This window comes from Urtica dioica, chromosome 8 (assembly GCF_054948205.1).
Source record: "Urtica dioica subsp. dioica isolate 48M chromosome 8, U.dioica_male_clone48M_v1_H2, whole genome shotgun sequence".
NCBI lineage: Eukaryota > Viridiplantae > Streptophyta > Magnoliopsida > Rosales > Urticaceae > Urtica > Urtica dioica.
The window spans coordinates 26,650,879-26,664,289 of record NC_142763.1 but is presented as its reverse complement, the minus strand read 5'-3'; the positions used below and the strand labels follow the sequence as shown (position 1 = coordinate 26,664,289).

Below are 13,411 nucleotides of genomic sequence, written 5' to 3'. Positions count from 1 at the left end.
TATCCGAGACTGATTTTCAGTCTCCTAGGCTAGTCTCGGATACCTAGTGGCGGATGCTACTATCAAAGACTAAAAGTCAGTCTCGGATATGCCGCAATATTCATGACAAAGAACTAGTCTCAGATACCACATTTTTCAGTCCTTAATAAGGTCGGCCGAGAACTCGTATTTAGTCACTAATAAGCCTTTTTCAGACTGACTGTTAGTCCCGAATAACGTGATTGTTAGTCTCGGATAACGTGACTGATTGTAAGCCTTTTAAAACGAATTTTTAGTCTCGGATAAACTAATTTCTAGATTGAATTTTAGTCTCAGATAACATAATTTAGGGACCGATGTTTAGTCACTGTTCCATTTCTTGCTTTGTCTTTGATGTAGAGCTTTCGATACTGATTTTCACTCTCCAATACAGTGGCATCTGTTACTGTTTATTTAGTCTCGTCATGATGCTTTGGAGACTAATTTTTAGCTCTAAATATAATGCTTCTAAGACAAGCATTTATGTATACAAGACTAATTTTTCAGTTTCTAAAAAAATCAGAGTACATAAGAATCTAAAATAAGCTTCATTAGAATAGCTTTCGTACCTATAAATTCGTAAATAAATTTATAATAAAATCATGCATAATCGTCAAAACAATATTCATGAAAAACTAAGAATAAAAAAACAATCCAAATATATCCAAATCTCTACTGCAAAAAATATATAAGATAAATGAAATATTAAAGTTGAATCCGACATCCACGATTTACTAACGCTCTTGACCTGGTATGCCGTTGGAGTTCTCATTTCTTTGATCACCACTTCCTTCATTGCTCGTGTAGATGAAACCATGGTCGAGTCAAAATCATCAAACTTAGTAGCTAGATATTCTTGTAGTCAAAATCATCAAACTTATAAATTACATACATAGATGTGTATATTTCCAGCTCTATTTCACAATAAGATTTTCAATCCTACACTAAAACAAATATTTAAACAGATAATTTTTTATTAAAAAAAAAACTTACCGGCAACGAGTAACTTTAGGAAGAGTAGAACAGAGGCGGCAACGGGCTCGGCAGCGGACAGCTTTATGAACAAGCTTTGTAAAAAAAAATTAGAACGTTATCTAAGAAGCAAATTTACATATGTTACGTGTATATTTCCAGCTCTATTTCACAATAATGTCTACGAGATTGATCATTAAGACAGATTAATCCCTTATATTTAAACGGTGTTTAGTTTCATTTACGGAAGACTCTACGAGACTCCAAGATATTCACAGCACAAATGGCAATGTCAACTCAACATATCAAGTCTAAATTAAGAAAATTAGAAATTCATATGCAACATGCAGCAAGTTAGTAATCGTTCCAGGTAGAGAAGCACATGAAACAAGGAGTAAATATTAGCATTAGGTTATCATTGAGAAAGCCACAAAACCTTATAATCATAAAATCGTGGATAGAAATCTTTGTCTAAAACCATAAACAATTCATGTCAAATTAATATTCATATGCTCTATCATGTTTGTTTATTTTAATTCTGTGTGTAATGCTTGAATTCGATTAGATACCGTGTTCATGATATTAGGATTGCTTAATGCTCGGAAGAGATTATGTTAGTCGTGGACAAGGATTAATTTACCGGGATACATTCCTAGGTTAGACATAGTTAGGCTGTTTCGGAGTCGTGTGAACGTTCTTGTTTTTAATGCTAACCGTTGTTTTTAGAGGTTGAGATCGAGTGTTTTTAGAGGTTGAGATCGAGAGAAGATATCCCGGCATAGATAAGATTTTAGAACACACGAGTTTTTTTGGTACGCTGACAAAGACTAGAACTGGTCGTACTCATAAACATGCAATGCCTATCAGAAGCTTTAAGTTTTTGATCAAGTCCTAACACAAGTCAACGAAATATTAGGTTTACCCAAGTGACAAATTTGATTACGTGTCGTGGCTTTAACAAGCTTCCAGCTCAGCTAACTCAACCAAGCCCTTTTGTAGTCCTAATAAATAAATAAACAAACCCACACTTTTCAAAGCGAAGGTAACTTTCACAGAAGAAGTAATCAGGAAAAAAGATAAGAACCTTTTTTCATTTACTATAAGGGGTAACAAAACAGTTGCATCGTCATGATAATAATAATAATATCATCAATGCAAAAGTAGAAGGGGATTCATAATCAAATAATTTATTTTGGACAGCCAGAATCTAGGGCAAAAGCTCAATATAAAAATATCAAATAATTGGGACCCCAAGGAATAGTATATCCAACAAATAGCATTGGAGAAGTTGAAAAACAGAGAAGAAAAAAAATATGAATATGGTGGTAATTTATGCTGATCTGAAGAAACTCACCGCTATACTATAAGATCAATCAGAGTGTCGGAGAGAAACCAAATATCAGAGGCGATGGAAATCTTGCTATATCGCTCGTAATCCAGCGAGCTCGCGTAGCTTCTCGCAGAGTATAAAAGTTATTGTTGTTTGCGGACCTAACCGTGCAAAAATTGCAAAGCCCCTCATAAAAGATTTGAAACAAATAAATATCCGAGAAAATAACACTTCCAAGTTAAACGTAATGCTATTTTCTCAACACTGAAACGAATGAAAGGTGAAAAGAAGCATGGCATGACCGAGGAAACTCACCCTTTATAAAGGCTTTAGGTCCTTCTGTACGGACTACCTGGAAAAAAACATGCACACACATACTTTGTCAAGTTCAAGAGTTAAGAAATGTGTTCGCTAAATTTTAAAACTGCCGACTAGTAAATCTGGGTCCCGATATCACCAAGCCAACTTAACAGACATAAATTTGAATGTGAAAAGTATAAGAGACAGACACTGCTCTTTGTCTAGTTGCTGTAGGTCAACAATTAAAACCTTGAAAGGAAGAAGAAGAATAATAATAATATAAAAAAATGAACATTTGACGGTTACCTTACATGCACAATGAAATCCATTTCGGTAGTTGCCAACCGTTTTAGATACTCGTTGCAACATGAGGCGGGTTTTGATCATGTCCATGGGAGCTGTTATCAAGGTGCTGATTCCACCAGCAACCAAACTTGAACTTCATCAAAAGCAAAATAATGACCCCAAATGTATAAAAAGTTAGCTAAGTGGTAAACACATTCACCAACATAATAATTAATAATAAAAAAAAGTTTTAGGTTATGAAAATAAATACACAAGAATTAATGCAAGGAAAAAGCATTTTAGTCCGTTTATTAGGCTGGTTTTTCCTTCTCTCTCTCTCTCTAGGCCAGACAAAGTTTATATTTTAACCACAAACAATTTGTTTTAGCCTGAAATTTAATGAATCTAAAAGTTTATGATCTGTTTTTCATACATTTGGAAGTAACACATTTTTCAACATCATGTTGACATGCTCTAGGAGACCATCTTTATCGCAAACTTTTACTTGATTATTATCATTATTACTATTCCAGTTATCTTTAAAACCATTCTAAACGACAATTATAAAAAAAGCACCAACTACAAAGTCAGTAAATATAGAGAACATTAAAACATCGGAAGAAAATGAAAGTGGGTTGAGATGTCATACGCAAGATGAAGATGAAACCCTTCCTCGAGTGATGCCCATCTCACAAGAATCTGCAAAAGCAAAGGTTTTGGGACAAATATTAAAATAAAATAAAAAATTTAAAAAAATGCATAATAGACCAGAAATTCTTTCCAGTGACCAACTAAATATTGGACCGAACGATTTGGAAATTACTTTCCTGGGATACTCAAAGTGAAGAAAAGTAGCGTTGGCTTAGAACTTGACCCGCTTGGTTTCGTCATATGTCGCCAACTGCGATGCCGTCAGCGCAGAAGCTCTGGCCATGGCAGGCCCGACTCCTTTCCACAGAGCCTTCATTCCCTCCTGAGACGCGATTCACCTCAATTCCTCACCCGCTCCTCCTCTGCTCGAGTTCGAACTCATCTGTAACCGAACCTGGTAAAAAGATGAGAATGCATTCAGTTGTGAGAAACGAGGAAATCGAAACAAGACATTCATGAGTAAATAAGATTGCTTATTATAATTTACGTCTGACCTTCAAAACCTCGATTGGGTTGGTCAAAGCAGTTGCGATGGCACCGGAAAACAAACCAGAAGCGATCTTGACGAAGATGTTGGTGGATCCGAAAGCCTGATTACAAGCGTACTTTGAGGGTTCGTACAATCCTAAGCGGAGACCACCGTAAAGAACCGACCTTATTAACGCAGGGCAACAAACTATTAATCTCAATTATGACATTTCAATACCCTAGAACTAGAAATCCACGGACAAAGCTATAACTTTCATTGTCCGTGATTTACCAAGCTGCTAATCCAGGGCAATCGTATAGAAGATTCGTAACAGTGCATCCACTTAATAAACTAATGTACTGTTTATATATATATATAAAAAAAAAAAACCATACATAAGTTCGTCCTATAACCAGTCAAAATGTGTAGATTTCAGCATAATGAATCTTACATTAGACTCAACTACGAAAGTGCATTCACAGCAGGCTATTTTGTATAAACAACACAACAGTGTAGCTAGCCACAATTCGCTATAGGAATAACATAACGACCACGAGGTTCCAACATTGAGAAGAAGAAATTCGATTTACGAGAATCCATAACATATAAAAAGAAAATGAAGTAAACATATATATATATATGTATACTAGAGGGGAAACGTGCTTCGCACGTGGGGGAGAAGGGGATAGATAATACATGTCGTTTTTCAAACAATTGAAAGAGATTACGAAAAACGACATCGAAACCGAATCAACGAACAAACCATTCATCCAGTTATTACGGTTTCAGAATTTTAGATATTAACAAAACTTCGCGCTCTGTCTTTCTCTATCTCTTACCTACAACAATGGCGGATGAAGAAGTCCCAAAACCTTGCTGGTCCAACATCCTCAAGAGTCAACCAGCCCCGACGTCGAACCCGAGGTCGATGCGCCGACAAGTTCGTCTCCGTTCCCGAGGTCATGGACGAGATCCGAGACCCCTTTTGGCTTCCACGACTCGCCTTCGTCCCCTTCACTCTCCAGACCATCGAGCCCTCGCCGGAATCTCTCAGCAAAGGTCAGTCTTCTAGGGTTCCGGAGATCAAAATCTCAGCTATTGTTTTAATTGGTCGTGTATTTTGTGAAAATCTAGAATTCATTAGGACCTGGAAGCAACATCTTCCGTAGGCCTGGAAGGCAATGATCCGCCAAAAGCAAGAAACCTGGAAGAAGGAAAAAATAACTCATCAAATGACTTATAAATACGAACAGGGACCTAGGTTACATAAAAAAGAATTTAAAAAAAAAGTACCATCAAACCCAATTCTCGATCCACATTTTGGGTTTGTTGTACGAGTTCGGGCTGTACAGATTGCAGTAAAATCCATTGCAAGTGTTGATCTGCAACAAGTCACTCGTTAGAATAATTATAAAAAAAAGGAAAAAAGAGTGTAGAGATCGATGTAATTCATTGGAGAAAACGGTCTCACAGTGGGATCGGGAGTGTCTTCTTGCTGGCACATGACCCACGGAACTCCAGTGTCCATAGCCAAAGCCGTACCCGCCAACCATCTGATGTACGATTTCCCTGAAGCCCCGTACGGCTCCGCAGTGTTTCCATACTCGTTCTCAATGATTAAAAAATTCTAAATAAAAAATGAATCAAACTTGAGAAAAGATAATGGGTCCGCCCTGTGAAGCGTAGAGCTTCTCTTGCTTCACCAGGCTGATTATCTTACCGGTGAATCGCTTCATTCAGCCTGAAAATAGATAAAAAAAAAAAAAAAAAAAAAAAAAAGAATGTATAGCTTAGTTTTAGACATAGCAAAGAATCAAACAAGTGAAAGACAATTGGAAGAAGAAAAATATGAGAACCTGACCTTCTAACCTTCTAAGGACCGTTATCAGTTCGAAGCTCGACTTCAGGGATGAAATGCAGCTACACATGGAAACCAATGTTGACATAATTTGAATCAAAACAACGATAGATATATCTTCTAAATTCTAATTAACCCAAACTGAAAAACAGTGAGAGAATTTAATACATTACTAACCCATAGCTCCACTCAGCACAAACATAAGGACCGAACCGTAAATGCACATACATACCAGCCTCACCCATGGCCTTGACGAACCGAACAGATCTTTGTTTCCTTTGAAATCATACTGGAAGAAGAGCACGATTATCGAAGAGAAGCATAAAAAAGGCATTTCTATTTCAGGGAGAAAAAAAAACAGAGTGCTAATCATGTTTCATTGTAAAATTTTAAATTAACATGGCCTCGACTTGGCTCGTGAATGTTCCATAAAACGTCTGTCTCGATCACATTAAGACCAAAGGAAAGAAAAAGAAGAAAAAGCTAAACATACATATAGTTGCACAAAGTAAACATATACATAATTTGTACAAACCATTACTTACTCCGCACAATCAGAAGAAGAAGAAATCATAACCATGAACACGCCATTAAATATCATGAGAACGAACTCTTAAAACTTGCACATGTTTCTTCAAGTACCATCGTGCGATCAGGTCTATTCTCTTGATATCTCCAGATTGTTCAGCCATTTATTAACAATAAGTCATGTCCAGTCTTAAAGCTTAGCTTAAAAGTCATGTCCAATTAAGCACTGAACAATTAACACTAAATATAGCTTATGAAGCTTCCACTTACAGACCATAAAAAATTAGCGCACTGGAACTGAAATTCAACGATTTCAAAATAATAATAAAAATGGTCTATGATGATCAACTCTGATAATATAATTAAAAAATATAAGAGAGCAACGAGAGAGGGATAATCGCCAAATAAAAAGGGCCTATATTTGTCCTAAAAAAATCCCCTAAATCAGCAACATCTATGGAAGAAACTGACAATTTCTTAACCTAATCTTGAATCCACACGAATAACTATTGATCGAGATATACGCCAAATTGAATTTGAAGTGAATATGTTTAACCACAAGGAATACGTATTTTAAAATCATACAAACTCAATATCCAGCATTACAGAGAAAAACTGTGAGTTCATGCATAAAACTAAAAGAAACAAATATAAAGTTTAAGGAGTAAAACAGTCCAATTCATATATTTATCTAAAATAATTTCCTAACAAATATGAAAGCCTAATATTTAGAATCACATATCAGCTAACTCTTTGTCCGCTACAGCAGTAAACTAAATAGATAAGCAAAAAAAGAAAAAGAAAATTGAACCCAAGACACCCAGCTAATAAAGATTACCTAAGGTTTTGTTTTTCCGGCAACCTTAACAATAACGGAAAAAATAAAATCTACCTAGACAAAATTATAATTTCTTTTAAGAATGATATCTCGTCTAACCAAAATTTCATGGTAATCTTATATCCACTACCCCTACTTCTTTTATAAGGATCAAGTTAAATGCAAAACCTACACATTCAGTTAATAGCGATGCCAAAAATTACAATATAGGCTTAACCTATACCCTTTACATACAAAATTTTCAACTCTTAGACGAGGAAAAGCCCTCTGATTCAGACAAATCAGACAACGCTGGTAACAGGCCATGAATCAAAGCCATATTAAATAACTGAACAAATCAGAAGACAAAAAAAAGACTCACGCTTGGGCGAAGGCCTTGAGGAAATGAAAATCCTGAGCGATGTAGGTGGTGGAAAGGATCGAGCTTGAGATTGCCGGAGGCGAGAGAGACTGCGAAAGAAGTGTACATATCGAAGACCGATTCCCGGCGGAACTTGATCCGGCAACGCCGCGCGAGGCTGACCTATCTGTCGATCGACATCACCGATGACGACTTCGATGCAGCTATCACCATCGCTTCCGGTGATGGCGATCTCCAGGCCGAGTCCGAGTCGCGGCGAATGAGCCGTGGGGGGCGAAGAAGCAAAATCAAGCAAGAAAATCAAAACCTGTGAAAGAGAGGAAGAAGAGTCAAAATCGGAGAATGGCCTTCATTAAAACAAATTGCTTATTTAAGGATTTACTTTGACCCTAACGCAGTCTTTTTTCATCTCCCACCAAGTCTTATTACCATAGTTTATAAGGCTTTTTTTAGTCTTGACTCTTGAGTATTAAACATCAGCTTTCTTATCAACCTCAATATAAAACAAGCGCATCATCTGCTTTTCAAGTACAAGTTGTTGAGCAAGAAATATTAAGTTTGTAAATTTAATAGCTACATGAGTAATATTTATACTGATGAAAAACAAAACTTTTTTTTTATGAAAAGTACCATGTCAGTCTTGAATATTGCCTCACAGGCACCATAAAGAGACTCTGAGGCAGTACCAGCAACCAAAAAATCTTTTGCCAATTCCCTGCATAAACAGGCCATAGAAGTATCTGAAATACGATCAAAAAACAAATGGCGCACTTTATATTTCGATTTCTGGCATTTGAAGCTGAATTCTTTGAATTGAGCACATATATTACGCATAGGAACCTAGTACTCTGCAGTAAAACAATAATAAAGTTTAATTTGAAAATTCGAAGATACCAGCAAACTATAAAACCATGAAAAAACAGCTAAATCAAATATCCAGTAATAGTTGTTTTTATTTTTAATTTCAGTTTAATATTTTGTTCTTCAACAAACACATATAATATGTTGATTTTATCAGTAATATAAAAAAATATTCGAAATAGAAGTAATAGCGAATCCAGGAAAACAAAGTTAATCAGCAACTACGATTAACCAAACAGCTACAAAGAAAATAATCATTGGCCAAGACTCAACCTCAGAATCAAAATCACAACCCTAAATATATAATTCTGAAATTTGAGACTACCTCTTTTCTTTGCGACTTCGCGGTTAGAATCTTCTCAATCACCTCATCGTGTTCAATTCCTCGCTTCCTTAGTTCTCGTTTTTTCTTTCTCGCTGTCTCTCTGTCTTCCTCTACAGCTGCCTCTCTCTCTCTCTCTCTCTTCCTGGGCGATATTTTTCTCTATTTCGTTGCGCTCTGCTTATGGAATTGTATCAAGAAAATTGGATAAATAAGGGGTGTAGTTGTGGTGGTGTAAATGCTATACTATATTTGCCAATTCAACACTAAGAAGACACATGGATTACTTTGATAGTGAACACTATGCTTTTATGTATGCCTACGCAAATCCAAACAACCACGATTTCGGAATTCCCCAAATCAGATGCCAATATCAAACCTTAGAAATAAAAATTATAAAACCCCTAATTTACAAACCTAAAAGTCTGGAAGCCGATGACGAAGACAACGGAATCGGGCGACCGAGATTCTTCGGAAGCGTCGTTTGAGCGCGAGGACAGAGAGACAACAGGCGAGAGGGAGAGATGGCGGCGCACGGTCGCTGGTCGCGCAGTCGGCAGAGGCACGCGCGCAGTCGGGGTCGGCGCTCGCGCGGGAGAGAGGAAGAGAGGACGAAGGAGAGGAAGAGGGGGAAAGGGTGGTGGCGTTGTTCAGGAGAGAAGGGCCGAGAGTCGGTGAGAGAGAGAGGAAGAGAAAGACAGCGGTGAGGTGAGGTAAGGGAGAGAGGCGGTGAGGAAGAATGGAGAAGAAGAAATAAGGGCATGTTTGGTAGAAAATAAAAGTGAGAATGGAATGTGAATGGGAATAAGAACGGTAATAGTAATGGAATGCTAAATACTTTTCATCTATTTGGTTTGTTTTTCCTAATCCCAAAACTTTAGAATGGAATGAATGAAATTTTACCAAAATACCCTCATTTCTCATCTTCTTCATTTTATTAAAAATATTATTCACCTGTTTTTCAGCAGGAAGAGTCTCTGCGTAAAAAAAATTGTATCTCTTCCTAAACCTGAAAATACGAGTTACAAGAACAAACTTTTGAGACGAAACCTAACCGGATCAAATCTAAACATATCCGAAAAAAAAAAACACAATGACTTACCCATCGTTATCGAGATTACCACATAAAGACTCAAAACGTAGATCTCGGGTCATCTGAGAATGAAAAACACAAGCTGTACTCATAGGAAGAAATAGATATACAAAAATACAAAATAAACTTATTGTACTGAAGGATTAGGAACGGCGGCGACGAAGTGACGTGTGGGTGTAGGAGGGTTTCGGGTTTCTCCACAAGAGTCCGTCACGGCGGCGACGAAGCGACGGAGGATTAGGTTTTTTTTTTTTTTTTGGTTTTCCTTCGTCTGATGTTTTGTTTGAAAAATATGAGTGGGGCAATTTTGGGATATTAAATTGTTACCGATGGAATGAGTGATTCATCTCACCTACTGAAGTAATGGGGATTCACTTAAAATGGATGAATGATGATTACATAGAATGATGATTACTATTTAATTAAGTAAACCAAACAATATATTTGATTCCATTCCATTCCATTCCGGCCTGATTCTAAAGTGAATCATCAATTTGATTGGACAAAATAAGATGAACAGTAAATAACGATATGTACTTATAATATAGGAGAGATATACCAATAGGATGATGTCGGTGTAGTCAATGCAGATTCGCCATTTTCCGTTCGACTTCTTCACCATGACCACATTGGAGATCCAGCTCGGGAATTTGGCCTCGCGGACGAACTTGGCGGTGATTAACTTCTCCACTTCCTCGCTGATCGCGAGGTATCTTTTTGGGTTGAACGACCTTCTCTTCTGGATTTTCCCCTTCTCTCCGAGGAGCACGTTGAGCCGATGAGAGATGATCTATGGGTCGATCCCGGCATGTCCGCGTGCATCCATGTGAAAACGTCTTTGTGTTCTCGGAGGAATGCTTTGAGTTGGTCTTTTAATTCGGCCGGCAGGTGCGCTCCGATCATGACGACCTGTTCGGGGTTGGCATTGTCGAGTATCACAGGCACGAGATCGCTAGACGCCTCTACTTTCTTGGTGTCGGCTTCTTCTCGTGGGTCCAGGTCCTCGAGTTCTTGCGCCTTGTTGATCTCGCCTGGGAGGTCATCTCCGACCTGACATATGACCCCTACCATGGCGTTGCCTTTCCTGATGCGGGACCCCTGGACGTGGCATGCCCTGGAGTCGGCTTGGCTTCCTCGCATCACCCCTACTCCTTTCGGTGTCGGGAATTTCATGAGGAGGTGGTATGTTGAGGTGACTGCGCGGAGTCTGTTGAGCGTCGGTCGCCCTATGATGACATTGTGAGCAAAAGGTCGATCCACAATTAGGAAATCCACCAGGCGCGTGACCTGGGCTCCCCCCTCCTGTCCAAATGTGATTGGGAGGCTTATGGAACCTTCCGTGTAAATGCACTCTCCTGCAAACCCGAAGAGCGGGGTCTTGACTGGGGTCGGGCGGATTTCTCCAAGGTCTATCCGGTCAAGGGCAGTCTTGAACAGGATGTCGGCCGAGCTCCCGTTGTCAATGAGAATCCTCTTCACCATATTGTTTGCTATCTGCGCTTTGACAATGATGGCGTCGTTGTGCGGATGCATCACCCGGCGGGCTTCCTATTCGGTGAAGTAGATCGTTTCGAACGGCGTGGCCGGGCAAGTGCTCTGGGTGAGATTGATATGGTGGGATAGGCCCTCTCCGGCCGCCGCCCGAGCATAGTTTTTTCGCTCGTGCGCGGTATCCCCCGTTTCTGGCCCTCCAAATATAGTGGTCACCAAGTTGAGTGGGGCGTTGGCCACGTTGCCTCGGGTGTCGTTGTTGTTGCTTCCACCCACGACAACTTCTTTCCCACGTTCCTGCCGCCTGTCGTTTTGGGGAACCTGCCTCCTCGGCACGGGGGTCCGGATTGACGACCATGGCCATCACGAACTCCTTCAGCTCGCCATTCTGGATGTGATTTTCGATCTGCCTCCTGAGCTCGATGCATTCGGCGGTGAGGTGACCGTGATCTTTGTGGAAATGGCAGTACTTGTTCTTGTTGCGTTTCGAGGGGTCCTTCGCCAAGGGTCGGGGCTCGGTGAACATTTCCTAGGTGCAAGGCCAGAATTCGATCCGGTGTCGTTTTGAGTGGTGTGAAGTCGGTGTTCCTCTGGAACTTCTCGACTAGTAGGGGTCTCTGTCTTGGCGGGGGTCGGACGTTCGAGACCGCGGTGTTGGGGCTCCGGCTCTTCTTTCTTCGCTAGTCGTCGTCGACCTCATCCTCGTCCTTACGCCGGTTTCCCCTCTCGCGGATTCTCCGACACTTGTAGTACTCCTCGATGGAGATATCCTGGGTGGCTTGTGATATGAGCTCTGTCATCGTAGCAGGTCGCTGCTTTACCAGCGACGTCAAAAGGTCGCCGGTTCGTAGGCCATCAATGAAGGCGTAGACAGCGTCGCCATCCTCGTAATCGTCCACCTTGTTGGACTCCTCGATGAACCGATTAAGGTAGTGTTGGAGCGTCTCGGAGCCGCACTGTTTGATCGTTAGGATGTATGATTTTTCCTTTCTCTGGATCAGTGAGGCGGAGAAGCAAGTGAGGAACCTCTCCCGGAGGTCTTCGAATGATTGCACGGACCCTCGTCCGAGCCTTTGGAACCACTCGAACTTGGTACCGGTGAGGGTGATGCAGAATGCCTGACACATTGTTGACGGGGATTGTCCCGCCATCCTCATGTTGGTCTGGTACTGGTGAATGTGGTAAAGAGGGTCTGTGCTTCCGTCGTAGAGCGGCATGACGGGCGGGCGGAAGCTTCCCCCAGTGTAGTCAGCGAGTACGTGTGCCGCGAATGACAAAGTCACGCCCTCAATCATGCTTCTCACCAAGGGGGTTCTTGTATGCGCCGCTCGCAGCTCTCGGACTTCCTCCCTTAGCACGTTGACCATGTTGGTCAACTCGTCGTTCCTGACCTGCGTAGCGGCCGGCGTGAACCTAGTGGTGCGCCCTCTCTCGTTCGATGCCTGGGTGACGTGCAGCGCCGGAGGCGTCGGAGTTGTCGTAGCCGGGGGAGCAACCTCATGCGGCTCATGGGTCTCCGGGGCAGGCTGGCGCCTAGGGATCTCCCATCTTGCATTGAGGTGGCGCCTCAAGTCCACGTTTGGCTCTACACGCCCTGGCGACCTGGCGCGTCGCGGCAGTGAGAATCTCCTCGCGTCCCCACTGTCGGCGACTTCCTCCCCCAATCCTAGACGTTCGAAGGCGGACCTTCGCGACTCGGTCCCTGCTCCGGCTGCAGAGCAGGACGCCTGGGGTAAGGGGGCGCGAGGCTACGCTCGTGGGTCTCTTTGCCCCTCGTCGCGGCGAGTCTCCGAGCGCTGTGGTACCTGCTCGTGGGCCGTCCGTCGCTCCTCTTGGTGGTTGTGTCCGATGTCTTGTATGCTCGGATAGGGCGCGTTGTCCTGACCGTCTTTTTCGTGACTCCCCGAGTAGACATCTCGCCCCCGTCCGCTTCTCTCACAGGCGTGACGCCTCATGGCCCGCTCCCCACTGTCTATTGCGAATTCACTCGCCAGCAAGAATAGACTGTTCTCGAGGCGTTCCATCCTGTCGTCT

General features: G+C 41.3%; 1 protein-coding gene and 1 pseudogene across 1 annotated transcript; both read right to left on the bottom strand.

The window, feature by feature from the left end:
• Positions 1–2,076: 2,076 nt before the first annotated feature.
• Positions 2,077–9,544, bottom strand: LOC149388726 (uncharacterized; annotated as a pseudogene).
• LOC149388727 (beta-galactosidase 6-like) lies at positions 5,086–6,128 on the bottom strand. The gene is made up of 5 exons (XM_089622501.1): positions 6,061–6,128; positions 5,882–5,945; positions 5,497–5,652; positions 5,327–5,407; positions 5,086–5,229 (listed from the first exon to the last, which is right to left on the bottom strand). Exons 1-5 carry the CDS (start codon positions 6,126–6,128, stop codon positions 5,086–5,088), a joined length of 513 nt encoding a protein of 170 aa, XP_089478627.1.
• Positions 9,545–13,411: the final 3,867 nt, after the last annotated feature.

What these genes read in the sequence shown, in the direction of transcription:
- LOC149388727 (XM_089622501.1), bottom strand. Translation starts at nt 6,128, where the DNA reads ATGGGTGAGGCTGGTATGTATGTGCATTTACGGTTCGGTCCTTATGTT. An exon ending in AAGACACTCCCGATCCCACT is followed by an intron (nt 5,408 to 5,496) that starts GTGAGACCGTTT and finishes GACTTGTTGCAG; the next exon opens with ATCAACACTTGCAATGGATT. An exon ending in AAATGTGGATCGAGAATTGG is followed by an intron (nt 5,230 to 5,326) that starts GTTTGATGGTAC and finishes TCCTTCTTCCAG; the next exon opens with GTTTCTTGCTTTTGGCGGAT.